This window comes from Polypterus senegalus, chromosome 16 (assembly GCF_016835505.1).
Source record: "Polypterus senegalus isolate Bchr_013 chromosome 16, ASM1683550v1, whole genome shotgun sequence".
Classification (NCBI taxonomy): domain Eukaryota; kingdom Metazoa; phylum Chordata; class Cladistia; order Polypteriformes; family Polypteridae; genus Polypterus; species Polypterus senegalus.
Genome location: NC_053169.1, coordinates 10,899,638 through 10,917,409, shown reverse-complemented (window position 1 = coordinate 10,917,409; position 17,772 = coordinate 10,899,638). Strand labels below are relative to the sequence as shown.

At 36.2% G+C, this 17,772-nt stretch overlaps 1 protein-coding gene across 4 annotated transcripts in view; it reads right to left on the bottom strand.

The window, feature by feature from the left end:
• phf3 (PHD finger protein 3) overlaps window positions 1–17,772 on the bottom strand; it is an 81,486-nt gene that overhangs the window by 40,699 nt on the left and 23,015 nt on the right. For 2 of the 4 annotated variants that reach the window (XM_039738712.1, XM_039738714.1), the window contains exons 2-4: window positions 12,289–12,551; window positions 8,826–8,984; window positions 6,807–8,409 (exon numbers count right to left, since the gene is read on the bottom strand). In XM_039738712.1, the coding sequence (XP_039594646.1) occupies window positions 6,807–8,409; window positions 8,826–8,984; window positions 12,289–12,526 (2,000 nt within the window). In that variant the 5' untranslated portion in view covers window positions 12,527–12,551. The remainder of the gene's footprint in view (window positions 1–6,806; window positions 8,410–8,825; window positions 8,985–12,288; window positions 12,552–17,772) is intronic. The other 2 variants (XM_039738715.1, XM_039738716.1) reach the window with 2 other exon arrangements.

The following is a 17,772-nucleotide window of genomic DNA, read 5'->3' as shown; positions in this document are numbered from 1 at the left end:
AAATGAAATTCATTTGCAGGGTATGTCAAGAAAGGCAGTCTGAGGTTAATCCCAAAAGGGTGATAAAATCTACTGGGGAACTACCCTTTGATTTACATCCTCCAAAACCTCTTAGAATGGAGCAATAAATGCATGCACATCTGGTGGGACTAGAAGTGCCTGGTAAGATGCAGAAATGTTATCTGAGCTGACAATCTTGAGTACTTCAAGAAGACAACTTGGAGTAACAAGGATAAGTAACATTAAAGACAACTTTCCAGAAATGGGTCCACCTAGGGGACCTTGTGTTTCTCACCATTATTCAGAAGGTATTTCAACATCTTCCCAAAACCCCATGGTCTCTCTCTGTCACTTAGACATCCCTATCTGCCGGTCAACTGCCCTGCAGTGTCCTGAGCAAACACTGCAGGCTTTCAGCAAGGCCGCAATGACCCCTTCCCCAGGGCTAGTGCAAATGCCTTTTTGTCCTTCCAGGGCAGTGTAACTTACAGGATCTACTACACCCTACTACAACTGGAAAAATAAATCAATTTTGGATTCAATTAGATATTTAACAACATTTAATATGCAAAAGCTAATATCTGAACATTCAGCACTTTTACTATTTTCTACAACTACTTCTGAACATTACATAAAGTTTGCTAAATCTACAGGACTCTTTCTAAACATGACTATGCTGATTAATCCATGTTGCCCAATGACAACGAGCATGAGGAGAAAAACTAAGCGAGGATCAGAAGAGGATGAGTTTAGGGTTTTTCACTGTTGTTTGCAACCTGTTTGGTTTTACATTTTACACAGTACAACATCTAAAGGTAAAACACATTGCTGCATATGACGAGGCCTTCCAGGCACATGTGGAGCCTGCGACGTGCCCTCTCGCATTCCTGGCAAAATGGGTCTATGCTTTGTGCAAACTCCCATAGAACGCACACTACTGTGTTGCATACTGTATGAGTGAACAAGCTGACGACTAAAGGAGATAACAGCTGCTGGGACTTACCATACTGCAAAAAACATTTTCACCAAATTAAGTTGCCATCTTAAAAATATTTTTACTTTGTCAGTGGTCAGATAAGTACACTAACCAACCATAAAGTGATACGTCCATGAAGCTCAGTGCTCATCCACCCATCTCACACCACTTTCACTCTAAATTGAAATGCTACAAGCACAAAAAAACAGCAGCCATCGTAGTTTTCTTTTGTGTGAATTATTAAATGTCAGTTATTGGGTAAAGTGCATTATTGAACATTTAATTTAAATCTTCAAATTGTATTTTTGTTTAGTAAGTGAATTGAGCTTCCTAATTACGGCACAACAATGGGAATTCTATGTATAGTACATTCATTTTGAATTAAAATGTATAAATATGTTGTCCTAGTGATTTTGAATCTGTTAGAGGATTATTGGAGAAAGTCAAATATACAACCATATTACTCTGTTAGTTGAGGTTTATAATCTGACTAGCAGACCTCGTGCGCTTCGCTGCAGTCGCTGTAGTTGGAATAATTATGTATCTACATCTGACTTATAGAGCTTCTTTATATACAACATTTTTGGTTTGTCCTCCTGAAGCCAAAATATATAAATTTTCTCTATGACTAATTCGTGAACATGCTACATAAAAAATAGAAACGGGAAAAACGGCAACACCGCCGGGAACAACAGTAAATGAGATAAAGTACTGTAAAAGTCTACTAAACACTAAATGAGATAAAGTAAAAAAGGGCAACACCGCCGGGAACAACAGTAAAAAAACAAGAGTAAATGAGATAAAGTAAAATTCTACTAAACACTAAAGTACAAAAACGAATTAGAAAGTAACAGTAAACCGCAACACCGCCGGGAACACTGGCACACCGCGTCTACGAAACACTAAGAAACACTAAAGGAAAAAATACTATTCAGTAAGTACTGCGTCTAGTAAACAGTAAATCAGTAAAGGAGAGAGGACTAAACACTAAGGAAAAAGAACGGCAAGACCGCGTCAGCTCGGAGCAAAATGAAGTGAATAAAATGAGGTGAGATGATCACGTGACTCCCCCACCCGCCTTAACTCTCCAGCCCTCCACAAACACACAAACACAGACTCTCGGATCCCAACTCTCCTTTATATGTACAGATAATAACATATTAATTAATAAAATAAAAATGTGAAATTTTATAATGCCAAATTTTAATACAGACATGTTACTTCACTGTTCATTGGGAATGAACGTAATGTTTAAATAAGTAGTTGAAATGTCTCCATGTCTATCAAAATACCACAGTCCTCATCAGAACTCCAAGTGCCCCCTTACAGATGATTCTCTGCCGCCAGCCGTATCTATCCACACCAGAGAGGATGAAGGATTCGTGAAGCTGTTGTAAACACTGAATGTAAAATATGAGTTGTCCAAAGATGGATACAATACTTATGGTGGTGAATGTTATCAAATAAAAACCAGCATGCATCTTACACACTGTTAAGAGACCAGAAAATCATGCATGTGCAAATAATTTGGAAGCTCAAGAAATTAAGCAAATCATAAAACAATATAAGTACATGTGTTATAATATGTGATTATTGCTGTAAAGAATCAAGAAGTCCATCATTAATTATATAAAACGGTCAAACAGGGAGAACGAGAAAGTGATATAGAGCAGAAAGTTTACTGACTAGCAGGCACAGATGCCAACAAGGCAAGCTTGGTGTTAAAAGTAACACAATACAGCAAATGTAAAGTCAAATATAAAAATATAGGAGATATAAAACAAAAATGTTTTGAAAAAAATTACTTTAAATGTTTCTTGGAGGTACAGCTATTCAAGAAATTATTACATTTTAAAAGGACGGAAAAAAACTTTTCTTCACTAATACTACAGAATACAGCAGGTACACATCTATTTTGTGCTGATCTTCAATCTTTCTAAGATGTTTTGAGAACATGTTGAAAAACACACAATATTGCAGTTTGGTTTACAGTAATGACAATGTCAGTTTAAGTCCATATCAGACAAACTTTCACTCTCTCCCTTCTGTCAGTGCAACTCTAACATAGTCAGCTCCTTGCTAGTCGGGCACCCTTTCTCACTTTATATTTACTTGATGTACTGCACAGATCTGACTTGTTCATTAAAGTCATTGGAGTAGCATATCTAGTGTAGTAGCAGTGGCTCAGCCTCATATATATTAAGTTATCTGGATTGCTTTAAACATTATACTTACTGTATATGCTCAAGTATAAGTCGGATGTTGAAACCCGAAAAATTGATCATAAAATCATACCCCGACTTAAACGCCCGTTCAAAAATGCAACAGTTATTTTTTTTTTTTCCCATCTTCTTACCTCCTCCAATATCGATCGCATCAGTTTCTCAGATGCATCGAATTTTGTTGTAGCAGCGCAGTTACCAATTTCTTTCGCTATTTCAATGACATTTAATTTAAAACCAGCTTCACATTTTCTTCTGGTGGAACGCTCCATCGTAGATAAGGAATGCTCTTACAATAAAGGTGTATGGGGGTGTGAGATACAAAAAACACAAATCAGTGCAAATGTTGCTTCGGAATAGTTTGGGTATTATCGTGTGGTCGCGTAGGCACAATAGAGAAAGAGTGCGAATGAGACAGAGAGGTTAGGAGGACACGCTGATACAGTGCATTGCCGCACCCACATAGAAAAAAAAGGCAGTGTGCTCCATGGTTACTCACTCTGGTGGGCGTTAGCGTATCATAATCCCTTCTACCAATAGCTTGCAGTTTCCACATTCGACTTGTACGACCGACATTATAAAATACCAGAAATTATACTGTAAAATCAAGTCCTGACTTATCCGCGAGTATATATGGTAACTACTAAAAAAAAAATTAGTAAAAACTATGTTTGTGTTTGGTTTTTTGAAGAAAACAGACTGTACAAAGCTACAACAATACAAAAAGCATTTGATGAAAGTACAGAAAACACTCGGCACATACTGTATATGAATACAGTAATCCCTTGCTATATCGAGCTTCGACTTTCGTGGCTTCACTCTATCGCGGATTTTATATGAAAGCATAACTAAATATATAACGCGGATTTTTCGCTGCTTGCGGGTTCTGCGGACAATGGGTCTTTTTACTTTTGGTACATGCTTCCTCAGTTGGTTTGCCCAGTTGATTTCATACAAGGGACGCTATTGGCGGATGACTGAGAAGCTAACCAATCAGAGCACGCAGTTAAGTTCCTGCGTGCTGAATGCAGTGTTAACCAGGAAGTCTCGTCTCGCTCATTCAGCATCAACGTGTTTCTCTGTGTAAAGAGTTGTGCTCTTTTGTGTTTATCTTTGTGCATAGTCAAGCCCTTCATTATGGCTCCAAAATGATCTTCTGCTGCTTCAGGGGCCGTGCTCAAGCGCAAACGGAAGATGTTAACGATTGCCGAAAAGGTAAACGTTTTGGATTTGTTGAAGGCTACGATTCTTTTTATTTAAAAGGTAGGAAAGGAATATAAGATCTACGGCCGCAGTGTCCTTTTAACCAGGGTGAAAAACGAGTTGTAAGTGGATGTAATAAGGCAGTAGTCTGGATGGAATCTGCTTTAGGGATTTGGATTGAAGACTGCCAGAAGAAGAACAACGGCAGTGCTACACAATCGCCTGAAGTGGCTCCTCTGGAAGAGCTGTAACGCTCTCCTTTGTTGTGCAGTAAAATTAAACTCATTGTTATCGGACAAGTCATTGTGTCATTGTTGGTGAGTAACCATAATTAATTTTCTACTTGCAGTACTGAGTACATTCACGTACGTTTAGTGTCACTGTACACACATTTACTGTATACTATTTTCCTTGCATTGCACGTATTTATTGCTGGTGGCCTGTCTATCGTAATGGCTGTAAACATATGTGATATCGGAGACACTCTATATCTTTAAAATAATATTTAGGTTTTACTGTATATAAACAGTGTGTTTATATACATAATTTCAATAAATCTTACCTAATATCTAAGAGAATACAAAGGGATTATGCTGTATAACTCTGCGGGGAATATTTATAAACAGTGTGGGAGAGTTTATAAGGTCTTAAAATATATAAAAATAACCATACAAACATATGGTTTCTACTTCGCGGATTTTCACCTATCACGGTGGGGGGTCTGGAACGCAACCCCCGCGATCGATCAGGGATTACTGTAGTATGCCATGACTAAAGGCCCATTCACATTATATGACTTTTCCGGTTATTTTTCAGTCACAGACTTTAATCATAAAATCTTAACAGGTCGAGAGTAGTTGCAGTTTACTCCCATGATCACCCACTGTGTAGTCTGGTACACCCAGTGACTCAATCCAACAAGAGAAATGGGTCTGATTTGTCTTAAGTCGCAGAGTCAGGCACGAAATATATGCTCAGCTAGAAGTAGAATGCATATAAAAGCAACAACAAGGAATAAGAAATCCTGGTGTTTAAGGCCTCGCAAACAGATTAGAGGCCCATCTGTCGGACGTCTCCTGTTTTATGTTCAAAAAAAAAAAAAAAGAAAAAAGTGGGTAATTTATTGGGTCTGAGATTATGGCTGGACTCACCAGAAACAGAAAGCATGTGTAAGCACCAGCTTTGACAGGCAGCACATTACTGCCTGTAAGAAAAAAAAAAAGTCAAAATCGCAATACTTTATAAATGTGAAACAGTGCTAAAAGTCTGCATGGAGTCATGTAATTTGTCATATCCTGCGACTTCTACTTGTACGGTCTGAAATGCTCAGGTGATGAAATCAGCAACTGAAGTCATCAAATCTGACATCCTTTCTAAAGAGAAGCTGTGTAATGTGCCCCCAGCTTAAAGTGCAGAGTTTGATTGCAAGTTTACATTGGAGTCTAGACCAGTATTATTCTAAGACTAATTCTGGACGAGTCCAGAGATATCAGTTATAGTAATGTCAATAACCAGTTATGTTTCCTGAACGTACAAATGGCCAGAAAAGAATCTCACAAAATTAAATGTCAAGTTAACTGACAAAAGACTTGGGGACAAACTTGGTCCAAAAAGTCTTGTAACAAAAGAGACTTTAAAGAGCTGTGAATCTGCCACTAATGGCTGGTGTCCAATTTTGACAGTACTGACTATGCAGTTCTTATTTGTCAATTACTAAAAAGAAGCTGTCAATGAGCAAATTTAACATGTATTAATGATTATATATCACTATTCTAAAACCCATGCTAGACCTGTGACGATGCACCACCACTTAGAAAAGTGATCATCATGTATAATTACACATATTAAACTGATTAACTGAAAGTTTCTTTTCAATAATTGAGAAATAAATAATGCTTAGTCAGTATGACAATGCAACTCTTTTCTTTTATGTTCAGGGACAGGGGATGTGAGGAGTCCTTCCCTCAAAGATTAAATTCATATCCTCCTTAGTATACTCCTTTTACTGTGAACACGATCAGAGTGAGAAAGGGGCAGAGTTTTAAAGAGTTTACAGATGCAGATAGTAAGTTCCACTATGAATTTCTTCATAATGTTTAAGCAAAAAAGTTGAAGGTGGACTAAACACTGCCATCTGACTGGTCCCACTTTTCAAAAAACACCATTTCGTTTTATAAAAATTTGAGATTTTTGGCATATTATGAAAACAACTGAATTTTGTTTGTTATGTAAAAAGATATATTTTTGAACCTTAAACATCTTTCTTGATAAACGTATACAAAAAGCTGACTGTTCAAAACTAAAAAGTACACCATTCATTGCAACATTTTCATAAAATTGTGATGAGTTCATGATTAAAAAAAAACAAAATTGAAAATTGAACTGAAAAGTAATTAGAAATTCACCTGTTGCCATGAGGTTTTTTACAAAGACCACAGTTATGCTTGTTGGCGTGCCAAACAAGTTCAATTTCATTGAAGTCTGCATCGTCAACACTTTCCTTTTTAACAACAGGTGCATTGTCGGGGATGAACAAAGGTGGCTCATCCAAAGAAATGCTTTTGCTGCTTCTGCGCTGCCTCTGAAATCCCTTTTCCATTTTTTTTAATTTGTGCTTTTCTCTTTCATCATAATCTGCTGTGTCATCCTTCTGAACAGAGCTCAATTTTCCATGAGACACATGGGCACTCTGTTGCTTGTGGCTGCCAAGAGACAATGGTCTTACTTGGGAGTGAGCAGCTTTTGAAACTGTCGGCTGCGATTCCAATGAATGGTCCTCACGTACAAAATCGTGCTCACAAGGCTGCTTTGCCGAAGACTTGCTTGAATCAGAGAGACTAATACGCTTGCTCAACGATGACTTCTGTACTTGTCTGACTTGAACTTTGTTATCTGGGGTTGCCAGTTTTGTCTTCACGTCCTGACCAGGGAGGGTTTTTTGTAGTTTGCTTGGTCCTTGCTGAACATGTGTTTTTTGGTCACTTGTTTTCCGTTTTACTGCCATCAAAATCTGCTTCTGTGTGGTCCCCTGAGAATTATGAATGTCAGCCCTTGGAAGTACCTGTGGCAAAGACTTCTTTTCTCCTGTTGTCTCTGAATGTGTTTTCGGTAATGTTTTTCCATGTGGTTTCAAACTAGATTTTAATGGTTTTGATTTGGAGAGCTGCTTCTTTGACTGAACCTGATCGTGTTTGTTGTGATCTGCCTCGTTCTTTTTACTTGATGTTGAATTAGTCCTTTCACACAAAGCAGCTTCTCCTTCTTGTTCAGAATCACAGCATTTTTGACTCCCAGAAGGTTCATAGTTTTCAGTGCTGCAAGTTTCAATTTGGCTGTGTTCCTTTTGAGATTTTGCAACAGAATGCTCAGTGATACAGACAGACTCGGTCATTTCACACTCTGCACTGCAAGTGTTTTCTATATCTTTATTATCGTGTTGAGCTTTGTGTGGGCTTTCACTAGGTCCATGCTCGGAGGAAACAAGGCTTTCCTCAAAATCTGTTTTAGTAACAGAACTATCTTTACTTGTATCTTTTTCTTTTTCTGTTTGAAACGTTTCCAAATGGGTACTACTGTTATTTTCAGTCAACTTTTCCCCTTCTCCTCTTAAAAGATTTGGATTATTCTCATAAGTAGAATGGTCTTCATTTTGCACTGTCTCTTGCAAAATTAAAGGAGCATTTTGAGATTTTTCAGAGACCTCATCTGTTTTATTGATATTGGTAAAATCTTTAGGTTCACTCTCCTTCTGTGGCTTAACTTCACACTTCTCTGTGTTGATAGTCAATGAATCAATAACATCTGTAACCTTTTGTTCACAGTCTTCGGTTTCTTTCTTTTCTATTTCCATATCTAACAAACTAGATTCTAACTCTTGAGCTGAAGTTTGTTTTTTCTGTACTCCTTTTTTCGGAGTGGTGGATTTGGTGGGTGACTTTTTAACAGTCTGGGAAGTTAAAGCAGTTGAACGCCTGGCTAATGTGCTCTCTCTCATACTCCTCACAGGTTCTGAAAGCAAAAGGAAACAGTTATTTTGTGGTTCAGTGTTTAGCTGAAAATACAGGCTAGAGAACAAGATCATGATGTTGAAGAATGTCTACGTAAAATGAACTGTGCTCTAGACTAATCTGCCTGCTAGACTATAAAAAATGAATAAACAGAATAATGTATACATTTGTAAGTAAATGCCTTCTAAATTTTAGCTTTCTTCTAAGTCTGTGACAAAAAACATGCTGGAGTACTACATAAACAGTGTATTTATTTTAAACTGACATGTTTTATTGAAGCCATGCTTCGGATTTAGTTTTTGCTCTTCTGTACTCAGTATCTTCAGGTGCTGCAAATCAGATCTGGCCACCTTAGGACTCATTCAACTTAATAAATGTGTATATTTTTCGAATTACACTATCAATTTTAATCTTTACCTTGTGACTGCAGACGTGGTGATTTTCTAGTTGACTGTGGAGAAGTACTTAGAGTCCTGGTTTTCATATTCTTACTAGGGATGATCAAGTCCTCCTCAATGGCATCCTGACCAGTTTCCTTCAAATGTCCTTCCTGAATAATGTCTTCAATTTCAACAACTATATTTTTAAAAGAGAGCAAATTTCTCAAAACATAGAGCTACACAGAAAGAGGTAATAACAACAAACTAAACATACATAAAAGCTGTAAATCTGTAATCCTATTTTAACACAATAAAACTGATAACATTATTGCTTATCCAATCAATATTTCTTTGCTTAGTAAGATTCTAATAGCGTAAACATATCTTACTAATTATGTGAATTTCCCCTTGGGATTAATAAAGTATCTATCTATCTAATGTGGAGGTTTATATATCATGTTTAAAAAATAACTATTACATTATGTATAAGTGAATATTTTTTTTTAATTAAACCACATTCATATTTTGTTTTAACTGTTGTATTGTACTGTATTTGCTGTTCAGCGCTCTGTGATCTTTTGTCTTTATTCTATTCTATGTTGATTAGTGTTCCCCAATTCTATTTTCTTACTTATTTTGTCTTTTTTCTCTTTCTTCATCATGTAAAACACTTTGAGCTCCATCATTTATATGAAAATGTGCTATAGAAATAAATGTTATTGTCATTACTACTACTACTGCTAAACTGCAAGAACTGTATATTTGTGTTAACATTTTCAAATAATAACAAACAGTTAAATCACAATTTAAATGCATGCACTCTATAGTACTGCAATAAAAATTTATTATATACTCATTTATTCAAACCCTTTAAAAAAAACATACATTCCGGCAACATCATACTGTGTAACAGGAGTGTCAAACTCAGATCATGAGGGTCCACTGATCTCAAGACATATTAACAATGACAAAAATCAGATAGGAGAAAGAAGGAAACAATGGAATACTAAAGAAAGAAAAAAATGAAACAAAAAAGATGGCATCCATTAGCAAGTCTCTGAACGCGCGGCAGAAGTTAAGCCGTATGTCACTGAACTTGTCAAAACATGACATACGAGAGAAGTCGTATCTCGGTAAACAGCCATTATAGACACAAAGAGCTTGCTGCCAAACTTTGCTTCTGCATCTCAGTTACCTACTCTACTGCTGCCATCTTGTAGATTGCCAAACAATTTTTTTGGTGGCAACTGCTTGCTGAAAATAGTGTTAGAAACACACAGTCTGTAGTTAAATCGTCATGAAAAAGGTACAAAGATGTTGATGTTTTGAAACAACTACATTTATTGCAAAATGAATATTTTGATGATGACAGTGATCAAGATAGTGACAATCAACCGGATGATGTAAAACCTGTAAGCTTTTGCATTGATGCAGATAACTGCCTCAAAGGCATTTCTTCATCACAAGGCGTCCGACTTGTCACGACTGTCAGGAGAGCACTACATGGACATTCTACTGTCCACTGACTGCAAAGTCACCAACTACCAAATGTGTTGTGTGCAACAAGTGTGGACAGTGCAAACAAACATTATATTTGTGGCACACATGTTTCTAAGCTTGCATTTTACATGTTATTGATAAAAATAAAGCACTTAACAGTTTCTTTAAATTTTTGACAGGATTATTGTCGATAATAAAACTGTTACTTTCTAACACATTTCTTTAGGAGTTCTGACAGAGTTCGTTATTTATCATATATGCATAGACCTATACTGCAGCATCCTGGTAATAAGTGGTCCAGCATCAGTGTATTAAGCAAATTAAGCTATGAGAAGATCTTACTCTATAAGAAGAAAAATAAGAATGCAAATGCTGTGAGTAAGAAGTTAAAGTCTATTGCCTTTAAAAACAAAATCAAAACATATGTGCGAGTTTGAAAATATGGGTGTATGTGGCTAGGAAATAACCATTTATTGGTACAGTGGCACCTTGAGATATAAGTTTAATTCATTCCGTGACCGAGCTTGTACGTCAAAATGCTCGTATCTCAAATCCATTTTACCCATTGAAATTAATTGAAATGAAATTCGTGCCAGCCCCCAAAAAACTACCCCAATTTTTTGTTAAATGTTTTCAACATAAGAAAAATGTATTTATAATGAACAAATATTGTATACAAAGAAAATAAAACCTAATACATAAAAGAGAATCTAAACAAATAAACAGATGTTGGCGGAGCCGATTAGCATATTGTATTAATTTTTTTCTTTCACTTCACTTTTGCTTAACAAATTTTCTTCATCACTAGTTTTTTTCTTTTTTGCCATGCTTTCGTCACTTTCATTCGCAGGGCATTTCAATAGAAACCTGTCCAAGGAGCTTTGTTTCTTCCTCCCCTTTAGAATGTTTCTGAAATGAGTTAGGCAAGCGTCATTAAATAGCTTCGCTGCACGACCAGTTGCAACTTTTTCAGGGTGTTTCTTTTTAATAAAGTCCAAAACTTTTTCCCCATATTGCCAACACTTCCTTTATCTCACTTGAAGAGATAACCTCCTCCACCTCTGGGCGCTTCTGCGGCGAGGTAAACGCGTGAAATGAACGCGAAAGACTCGTGAATCAACGACAACTAGCTGTGACGTTACCAAAGCTGGCTCGTATCTCGAATTTTGGTTCGTAACTCAAGGCAAAAAATCAACCTAGTGACGGCTCGAATCTCAAAAAAACTTGTATGTTGGGGCACTCGTATCTCAAGGTACTACTGTATAGTAGAATGCTCATAAACAGGAAATGATATTTGAGTTGGGAAAAAACCTGTGAATATAAAATTGCTATAAAATTCTCAATATTTAGCATAATGGAATGAGGTACTTTTTTTCTTTAAATGAAATATCATAAAATATATACCTAAAAAGATAATATCAAGGACATAAAAGGTTGTATTTGTTTAACATTCATTGATAATATAAAAATAATAATTTATATCGCTCATTTCAAGCTCCACCATGATGAACGGTTTACTGAGCCGTTCTCCCAACAGGTATTTGCACAAGTGAACAGATTAATTGAGGGCTGTTGGTCTATCCTCTCAAAATTTTGCGAGAACATAAATTGTATTTTCAAAGCAATGTGATGTTTTCTCTTATGGTATTTATGTGGTATATGGTATCTGGTATCTATATTATGGAAGTGATATATAAAACTTAAAACTACCAGTCAAACGTTTTAGAACACCCCTAATTTTCCAGTTAGTATTGAAATTTAACCAACTCAAGTCCTGTGAAAAACCTGAAATTCTATAAAGATAAGTGGAAAAATGCCAGAGGTTTTAATAATAATAAAAATAGTTTACATCACAAATAACTGAAAATTTACATTTTCAGCTAGTATAAACATATATCCAAACATGCAAATATCAATACAAAAAGTAACAAGCAATGTTATAATGTTAATAGTAAATGCATTCATATTCATACTTTCAAATTAATTTGATAACTGGATACCTGCTGAACTAGCGACTTGAAAGTTGGTTTCATCATTATCTAATAGGTGAAACTGGGTACTAGCAGATCCAAGCATGGGATCCTTGTCACTCAACATGTTCTTCAGTGAGTCTTCTAGTAAGTTGTGACCTGCTCCAAATTCATCACTGACTTCACTTTCCAAGTTTGGGCCCTGAAGTAAGGTGTCATCCAACTGGTCACTGGGGATTAAATGGTTAAAGGTGTCAACTATATCCATGAATGCTGTCCTGATTCTTTCAATTCTGCAGAAATAAAAGAATATACATTGAGCTTGTTACAAAAAGCCCAAGTCTTTCCTCAAAAACGTTTCAACTTCATAAAAGTGAAAACAAGATCTAACATAACCTCAACTGCTCACAAAATTGCAAATCTATTAAAACCATTGTGAAAGGTATTTATGGAACATTATTAAACTAAATTTTAATGGCAGAACAGAACATACACTTGGTCTAAACGAAGGAAAAAAATAAGCTCACACTATTCATAGTGTGTATAGTTAACTGTGCATTAAACACGCACATAATTTACAAACCTATTCTTGTCATAACACACAGTAACTGTTCATTTATTCGATTCCTGTTATCTTTAAATGGGCGACTAGACAAGTCCACACATAAGCTACTGGACAGATTCTTGGGGCTGTGAGCTAACAGCTATTAGGAAAGGACAAATACAGTAAGCTGAGCTTTCTCAATTTTCATCTTTCAAAGATGAAGAGGTGACAAGATCAAACTGTTTTGAAATGAAGTGAATTTCTCTTTAACAGGAACACAGATGGAAAATGGCCACAGAGAAATTTCACAATTTTTTCACAGCAGGATGTTAACAATTAACCACTGTTCAAAATGGGTTTAAAATGAACAATCTTATTATATGCATTGTTAATTTAAAATTCAGTTGGGAAGTTTAACTGTCTTACGGACACACTTAAAGGCCCGATTCAGACCTATGCATATACAGAGACCCATGTTAACATGCCTGTGTTTTCTACGTGTTTCAATATGCCATTTTTGTGTGATTACCTGTGCTAATTCCACACGTGCCTCCGTGGCTTTTGGTGATCAAATAAAGTCCTCTGGTTGGTTTGAGAGAGACAGAAAGAGAGAGATGGGGCCATTTTCTATCAAATCTGTCATGAGGATACATTTTGATTGAGTCTTATGATATGTTGTAGTGTTCTAGGCCTGATGGCAATCGTGACATGCATCTGAGACACTGATGATGTTGTGAACATTCCTGCAAGGTTCCTGGAGTGTGCGTTTGCTCAGCATCACCAGCAGGAAACACTAAAGGGAAGGCTGCTAGAGAAACCACAAGAATCAGGTTTCCTGTTTTGTGTGTTATCTCTCTATTATAAATAAAAAAAATCTTGGGAGGGAGACTAAGGAGACGAGACGTGATCTTCTCGGAAGACAATTTGACGTCCCGGGAGAGACACTAACATCATGCGAGACCAGGCAGTGAGACAACATTTAAAACAAGTTCACGGACATCTAACCAAGCAGTTGTTGGAATGCTTTAGGCAGACAGACATCATGTGCTCCCCAGCTCTTAAAACAATGACAAGCAGCAAGCAGAACACGTAGCTCGCCAGCAGCAGCAAGCCAGCAGATGATCCGACCGCTTCTCCTTAGCGTGCGTTCAGCCCCCCTTTCACAACACGAGTGGCAGAGACACAAAATGGCAAAAGGACAGCTGCTGTACAGACTTTTAAATGATCGACATGCAGTACAACAAACAGAACACACAGCTCGCCAGCAACAGATCCGATGACATTTCCTTAGTGTGCATTCAGCTACCCAAAAACACGAGCAGTGTTATACATCCTGTGAAAACGTAACAATTCCCATGAAAAAAACAATCTCTTTAAACTGTACATCCAGTAAACCACTCTATATAGTCTTGAAAAATGCACTAATATGCATGAGTTTTTGGCACTCTATATATGGAAAATGCACATCAGGTTATTTTTTAATGCAACCTATTCCTCACCAGTGGTATGATGGGAGGCCACTTGAAAGGTGTCCCACAGGCAACATGCAGGAAAACAAAGAGTACATGTGCCCTAATACAATGAACTTTGTTAATTTAAAAAGACACAAGGATATTTAAACTGCAGGTCACACCTTTCACAAACATGATCAATGTGGTTGATGGCAAGGGTTCGATCTGACAGTGTTCTGAAAAGGTTAATAACTAACAGAACCTAACAGGCTAGGTTGGGTTAGAGTAAACTGCATCCACATGAGCTCTCACCATGCTGCTTGACAGTGGCTTTGACCTTTAGGTCCCGTTGGTGTGCAAGAATGCACAGGCCATCCCACAATGCTGTTTGGGTAAACCCTAGGATTTCCTTGTGTTTTTATTACTAGATTGTTTAGTCCCACACCACATGGTGGCGCATGCTATAGTAGGACTTCCTAGCTAGTGGATGTAGGTTTTCTACCTCTTTGATTAGATTTAAAATAATGATGGGAATATTAGCAAAGCAAATTTGTGCTTGTACAGATAATGAACTAAACAAAGTTGCAAAAGACAGAGTTTCTGTTAAAACAGAATAATGTAATATAAATATTGTGTAATACAAGTAACTTTTAGCCACTGACAAGCTTATACTACTATAGATTTACTTGCTTGAATTACACAAAGTTCATTGTGAGAGGTGGAAAAAGAAATGTTTTACGTTTTACTTTTTATTTATTTATTTATTTATTTATTTTTAAGTGTTTTTGGTGACAGAAGTCTAGATACCTGCTTAACAACTCAAAACAGGACATTACCATAATACAATAGGGTAGTGAAAATAAATGTGCTGCTTTTGGAATGGCACAACAAATGAATGCATACTCTCACTGGTATAAATAAATCTTCCATTACAAAAATAATAATAATAATAATTTAAAATCCAAGGCAGAGTAAGTGTACCTACCTAACCCACTTACTTTAACCACTTGATTAAACAGATCATTTTATTTAATATGCAATATAACATTAACACTAATGCACATGATGCTTCAGCTGCTACAATCACCAGTCTTTATTGGGAGTCTGGAGTAAGGCTATTGTAGTTTTGCATTTTAATATTAGTTTTTATTTCTATATTATTTCTGATCTTACTTGGAAATTCAATTCAGTTTTAGTTTTCCTTCATCATGTAATTTCAGTTTTAATTTAGTTTTTATTTGTCAAAAACATTTATATATATATATATATATATATATATATATATATATATATATATATATATATATTAGTTTCACTTGTAGTAATTATGGTATGGTTAAAGTTAAATGGAGTTTAGCTTTGTGTCCCAATCAGACAGAACTGCAGACTTAATGGCTTTGGATATAATATGATTTTAATGTTCGTGGAAGCTTACTACACTACATGGTTTCATGGGACTTTCTGTTTTAAAGTTAAAAGTTATAAGGGTGAAAGATATAACAGAAATATTTATTCAAAAACCAAACATGCAATTCTTATTAATATATTTTGATTAATTTCGGGACCCTTGCAGCCCAGGTTAGCCCTTACACAAGTCAGGTCATTACGAAAACTAAAAATATTCTTTGTCAATTATTATTTTATTTCAGTTAGTCTTTTCAGCCACTTTAACAGTTTCATTTTGTGTTAGTTTTACATTTCGGTTTTGCTAATTATTTTATTTCAGTTTATGAAAATGTTTTTTTATTAATAGTTTCAGTTTTGATTTTAGTTTTCATTAACTATAATAACCTTGGTCTGGAGTAGTCATCACAATTGTGAAATTCCCAACTTCAATACTATCCTTATAAAAATATTAATATTCATTATCATTTTCAATATCTTGTGGAGAGGGAGAGAGATGCACACAAAAAAAAATTTAAAAAGAGATAAAACTATAGAAGTGGATTACTGTTGCATTATTTAAAAGCCTCTGAGACTGTCACACATTGAAAAGTCAATGACAAATGCCCAGTAGTGCAGTGTTCTGTAAACATTAATAATAGTTTGCAAGTTTTGCATTAATGAAAACAGCATTGTTGTTGAGGTAGCATTCTTGTTCAAAAGCCTCCTATATTGTCACACATTCACAAGCCAGTAAAATGCAAGTACACACTTCTCACATAACAAGGCTTTTGATTTGACTTGCAGAAACATTAAGAAAGCCACAATGTTTTCAACAGTGTCAAAAACTTAGGTCTATGTCCAAACTACTATGCTTTTATTTAAAAAACACACTTATACTAGCATAATTATGAAAGTATTTCCATCTACAATGAATGTAGAGAAAAGCCAAGCAAAATGACACCTTTTATTTTTGCTTGGCTTTTCTCATTCACAGACAACAACCTAGTACTACATCTACAATGAAATAACAGAAAATGTATATGACTTAGGTGTTCTCCTACACTGGACATGTGCATATAATGCCCCAGTCCACATGGTTTAGTGTAAAACTGTAGTGAACAGTAAATACTTTGCCTTTTGCGTGTGCGTGTGTGTATGCAGCATTCAAACTGCACAAAACGCAACTCTGATGCATACAGGCAAGTAACAAGACAACCACTATGGAAAGCAACTCCTCGGTGTTCACTATACTGTATTGAAGTATGGTTTTCTTCCATGAAGGGTGACCAATTCGAGGACTGAGACATTGTAATGAAGAGGACCCAATCAGGGAGAGCCAGTAATAAGCACAAACCAATCAGAGTGCATCTAGAGTCCGCACTTTCAAAACTCTTGATTTCACCCATTCACAATGTCATGCTGAGCCAGTGTTTTTATGAAACATACCACTCTGGACAGCATTTTCAAAAGTCTTCATTTGTGGGCATTAAAAATGGCAAGATAGTGTGGCTGAAAGGTGAGACCAAGGCCTGTGTTTTTAAACTAAACATACTGGTGTGAATGAAGCCTAAGAAGCAATCAGAAAATAATTCAACAATTAGTAGTAGTCTGCAAGAGCAGCATTTCCAGTACATATACACTCACCTAAAGGATTATTAGGAACACCTGTTCGAATAAAACATTTTAAAAATCATGTATTTTGCTACATTTGATCAACACTCTTCTGTAAAACTTAATGCAATTATCTAATCAACCAATCACATGGCAGTTGCTTCAATGCATTTAGGGCTGTGGTCCTGGTCAAGCCAATCTCCTGAACTCCAAACTGAATGTCAGAATGGCAAAGAAAGGTGATTTAAGCAATTAATCAACCAATGAGCGTGGCATGGTTGTTGGTGCCAGAATGTCGGGCGGTCTGAGTATTTCACAATCTGCTCAGTTACTGGGATTTTCACGCACAACCATTTCTAGGGTTTACAAAGAATGGTGTGAAAAGGGAAAAACATCCAGTATGCGGCAGTCCTGTGGGCTTAAAATGCCTTGTTGATGCTAGAGGTCAGAGGAGAATGAATGGGCCGACTGATTCAAGCTGATAGAAGAGCAACTTTGACTGAAATAACCACTCGTTACAAC